Source organism: Hyla sarda, chromosome 8, assembly GCF_029499605.1.
Source record: "Hyla sarda isolate aHylSar1 chromosome 8, aHylSar1.hap1, whole genome shotgun sequence".
Taxonomy (NCBI): domain Eukaryota; kingdom Metazoa; phylum Chordata; class Amphibia; order Anura; family Hylidae; genus Hyla; species Hyla sarda.
Window position 1 is genome coordinate 164745223 of NC_079196.1, and position 5235 is coordinate 164750457.

The 5235-nt window shown below is 41.9% G+C and overlaps 1 protein-coding gene across 1 annotated transcript; it reads right to left on the reverse strand.

Moving 5' to 3' along the window:
* Positions 1–373: 373 nt before the first annotated feature.
* Positions 374–3291, reverse strand: LOC130284419 (protein spinster homolog 1-like). Its single transcript, XM_056534755.1, has 2 exons — positions 3159–3291; positions 374–1938 (listed from the first exon to the last, which is right to left on the reverse strand). The coding sequence occupies exon 2, from the start codon at positions 1911–1913 to the stop codon at positions 399–401; it is 1515 nt and encodes a 504-aa protein (XP_056390730.1). The 5' UTR covers positions 1914–1938; positions 3159–3291; the 3' UTR covers positions 374–398.
* Between the last annotated feature and the right edge of the window lie 1944 nt (positions 3292–5235).

Here is a 5235-nt window from a genome sequence, read left to right on the forward strand (position 1 = left end):
TGCCTAATGTGGGGAAACTATGCAACCTAATGTGAGGAAACTATGCTACCTAATGTGGGGAATATATGCTACCTAATGTTGGGAATCTATGCTACCTAATGTGGGGGGCTTGAATGAGCTGCGGCATATGGGAGGCCTTAATAAATAATTTGAAACTTATACAGCAAGTGACATATGGGGGTCCACCTGGGTAAGTGACACATGGAGGGGGGGTGCTGAACAATTGATGTTTTTTTTTTGGGAGGGGGGGGGGCACAGGCACATTCTTTGCAAAAGGGCCCTCTGCTGTCTGTGTCCGCCCCTGGGGTAAAGTGGAACATAGAACAAATGCAGTTATTTTTTTCTTAATTTTTTTTTTTTATGAAGTAAACGAGATAAAGGTAAGCAATGACTTTTCCTCAGTCTGAAGCGCGGTCCTCATCGGCAGGAAGCAGTGAGGAGGAGGAGGATGATGGAGGTTCTGATTCCATCTCTGCTTCTTTTTCGTCCCTCTCTATATATAGGGCCGTGGCCATGAAGAAGGCCCCTCCGATGACTGCCATTATGGTGCAGGTCATGAGGGCATACTCCAGGCTGCGGTATTTCAGAAGAGGGGATTTGGCATATCCTCGTTCGTAGGTGTCAGATATCAGGCCGATGAGGTACGGGCTGCCGGTGTCACCTAGGAGGTGATAGATTGTCATCTGCACGGCCAGGGCTGAAGATCTGCTCCACGGAGTTACTACTTTTAGTATAATGTCAGATATGAGGGTGAAATTTACTGACAGAAGCGTCTCTCCGATGAAGATGAAGATGTTGGTGGCAACTAGGCTGATGTTGCCAAAAGTCAATGCCAACAGAAGAAAAGGGGCGGAGAGCATCATCGCGCATCCACACACAAGTGGGTCCGCCCGTGGGTTGGATTTGCGATATCTTTTACTTATCTCCGTCCCTGCTACAACTCCCAGAATGCCGGAAACGACTGTAACCACACCAAATATTAGGATGTCGTGATAGTCACACGGTTCAGCACGGCAAGGGTCCTTCTCTTGTAGGAGTGTTCGTGCGTGGGTCAGGTATGACGGACCCCATACACCTATGGCTCCCACTATGAAGGATACCGCCGTCGATCCCATGGTGGTTAACATGAAGCTTCGATTTTTAAATAGTTTTTTGAGATCTGTCGCCCATTTGGCAAACTTCTGGGATTTGTTGTTCTTCTTCCCGTTTGTAGTCGTTCTTGGAAGCTCCTTTGTGACCAAAATCATCAAAGCCACAGCTATGAGGCCCAGGCCAGGGGTGACCCGAAATGCCCAGTGCCAATCGCCCTTTGCTGCATCAGTCACTTTGGGCCCGATGATGTATCCTAGTCCGCAGCCTACAGGTATGACGGAGTAAAACACGTTCAGCATGCGGGTCCGCTGGTCACTTGTAAAAAGGTCTGCAATGATGGAGGGGGCGATGGTGCAGAAAGTCGCCTCTCCGGCTCCAACCAGTCCACTCGTCAGCAGGAAGAGCAGGAAGTACCTGTCAGGGATGAATGACAGGGTAAGTGTCATGCTCAGCCAAACGATGACTCCTGCGCAAACAGTATATTTCTTATTACAGTGGTCGCCCAAATATCCGGCAATTGGTGCGACCAGCACGTAGCTTCCAATGAACAATGTATTCAATAAGCCGGACAGACTAGCATTGGTGTCATATGCTTTCTGTATATAAGGCAGCACCCCCGCCACGCTGGAGCGATTTGCATAGATGAGCAAATTAACAAAGGCGAGGATCACTACGGTGATGATGGAACGTGCGGTGGACATCACGCTTAGAGATGGCAGGTTCTGCCTCTCAGGGATATCGCCCTTTTCTACATCCATATCACTATGGTCCTCCATTGCTTCTTCCTCCTCCTTCAGCAATGGGTCTTGTGGAGAGGCCATGGTCACAGGTCAGAGCCTGAAAACACTAGAGAGAGAGAGATAAGTGAACACATTAGACAAATGTCATCATTCCTGTCATTATACAATAGATCCTTCATACAGAGCAGAAATGTCCAGCACAGAACCACAAGATAACACTAAGACCATCGCAGCCTCAGAAGAAGATGCTTCTCTATAAGTGTTTTATATGGAGACGTCTTCCCTGAGGTTACCAATGTCTGATAACCCTGAACCTGTCCGGTCCTAGTAATATCTGATAACCCTGCACCTGTCCGGTCCTAGTAATATCTGATAACCCTGAACCTGTCCGGTCCTAGTAATATCTGATAACCCTGAACCTGTCCGGTCCTAGTAATATCTGATAACCCTGAACCTGTCCGGTCCTAGTAATATCTGATAACCCTGAACCTGTCCGGTCCTAGTAATATCTGACAACCCTGATTCTGTCCGGTCCTAGTAATATCTGATAACCCTAAACCTGTCCGGTCCTAGTAATATCTGATAACCCTGAACCTGTCCGGTCCTAGTAATATCTGATAATCCTGAACCTGTCCGGTCCTAGTAATATCTGATAACCCTGAACCTGTCCGGTCCTAGTAATATCTGATAACCCTGAACCTGTCCGGTCCTAGTAATATCTGATAAACCTGAACCTCTCCGGTCATAGTAATATCTGATAATCCTGAATCTGTCCTAGTAATGGCGGATTATAAGGGCTTGGCTGTATGGTCACTGGGCCATGTGAACTTCATACTGTAGATACAATTGGGCTATCCTGCTATATACATTTACTAATAATGAACCTACCCCACCTCATTTTCCCTTTCAGAGTACCCAGAGTATTTCTATTGTTAGTACACACAGAATTCTATTATATACTATTATATTTCTGCCCTAATCTTTCTGTTATTCTTTTACTACACCACCAAATCTTTCTCATAGACTTATATCTTTTAGAACTTCATGAATTAGGACTCTTTTTCTTGGGGGCTTTTTTGGGCATAATTGCATTTTAGCAGTTTTGCAAGAAAAAGCTCTGGTCATGATACTATCTGTGCGTTTTATTATGTTTAATGCCTAAGCCAAGTATTGTCATAATGCTATGAGGAATATAACTTTTGTTATTTCTTTTGGAAATTAATTTCTTGTTTTTTTTGCTAAAAAAAAAAAAGCAACAGCAATAAAAAAAAAAAACTGTCAAACAAAAGCCCTGTGTATGTATGAATAGAAGAGGCTGAGACTTACCTTGTGGTTCTCTCTTCAGACAAGGATCGGTCAAAATCTTGAATTCTCTATCGCAAATAGAAACTCTCTAACAAACACTTTGCACCACAGGTTGTGAATGCAAAACACACTGAAGAGACTGCAGCCGGCGCGCACCTCCTTGTACAGCTTACGGTGACATCATCACAAGCATGTGTGACATCACAGGGTTCTAAACCATCTTCAGGTATGTGTATATCTGTATAGTAAATGTGAGTAGCCATATTAGTCCAGTGATGCAGATTGTAATACCTTTTTTATTGGACTAACAGAATTTTGTAGAGACAAACTTTTGGGATTCCTCCCTGATAATTTATAAAGTCTTTTGATCATTAGTCCTTGACTATTGGACTTGATAAAGGGAGGAATCCTGAAAGCTTGTCTCTACAAAATTCTGTTAGTCCAATAAAAAAGGTATTACAAGAGACTGCAACATATTTTTTGATTTGTGTGTGTGTGTATATATATATATATATATATATATATATATATATAGTTCCAAGCGTGAGTAGGTGCCTCCAGCTAGGGTCCGTGTCCAGGATTCTGCATACGTAGTTCCAAGGAAAATGCTGTGGTACTCAAGGTATGGTGAAAAAATGAAAACTATTTATTCATCCCAAATGTGCAAAGAGCGACGTTTCGATGGTCTCACACCATCATTATCAAGTGGCTTGATAATGATGGTGTGAGACCATCGAAACGTCGCTCTTTGCACATTTGGGATGAATAAAACGTTTTCATTTTTTCACCATACCTTGAGTGCCACAGCATTTTCCTTGGAACTACGTATGCAGAATCCTGGACACGGACCCTAGCTGGAGGCACCTACTCACGCTTTAGGAGTGCTGCTTTCTTCTTTGACATATATATATATATATATATATATATATATATATAAATATCCAATAAGAACAGCACCTCCAAAAATGTCAAGAAAAAAAGAAATTGGGGTGCCCGCATATTCTGAACCTCGGTCCACTGGTTCCTCAATATATACAAAAATATAGAAGCAGCACACCACAGGTAGAGTTCAAAAGAACGGTGAATTTATTCCATGGTGTGAGAGACTACGTTTCTCCAGCCTCACGCTGGCTTTCTCAAGCTTGAAAAAGATCCTGGAGAGGATCGAAACGTCGCTGCTGTTTTGCACATTGTTTTGATGGAATAAATTTCACCTTTTTTCACGTTATTGGAGTGCTTCCCTGATCTTCCTTTTTTATATTTGGATGGATTGTTGGACTTGATCCTTTTACAGGTTGCCTGCACCTTTTCTTTTATATCTTTTGGATTTTAGAGTGCTGTTGCTTTTCTGCTTTATATATATATATATATATATATATATATATATATATATATATATATATATTTATATACACCTAGAAATACATCAAGTACATAAAAACATCTTTTAGAAAAATATTTCTCCAGGGCTGCCGAGTATGTCCCCATACTTCACAGTGTCTTCTTAGTTTATATATTTTAATCTTTCGACCTTTTAACCCCACTAGGTCGAAGGGCATCCTTGGACTTAAAGGGGTATTCCAGGCCAAAACTTTTTTATATATATCAACTGGCTCCAGAAAGTTAAACAGATTTGTAAATTACTTCTATTAAAAAATCTTAATCTTTTCAGTACTTATGACCTTCTGAAGTTAAGGTTGTTTTTTTCTGTCTAAGTCCTCTCTGATGACACCTGTCTCGGGCAATGCCCAGTTTAGAAGCAAATCCCCATAGCAAACCTCTTCTAAACTGGGCGTTTCCCGAGACAGGTGTCATCAGAGAGCACTTAGACAGAAAATAACAACCTTAACTTCAGAAGCTCATAAGTACTGAAAGGGTTAAGATTTTTTAATAGAAGTAATTTACAAATCTGTTTAACTTTCTGGAGCCAGTTGATATATATAAAAAAGTTTTTGCCTGGAATACCCCTTTAAGATTGAACCGATTATTATTGATATATGTCATGAATGCATCAACGGTCAGATGGTCGGACGACCAAATGATGACCACATCGTCTACATACCTCCCATACCATGCGAGGCATGTGGAAAATGGATTG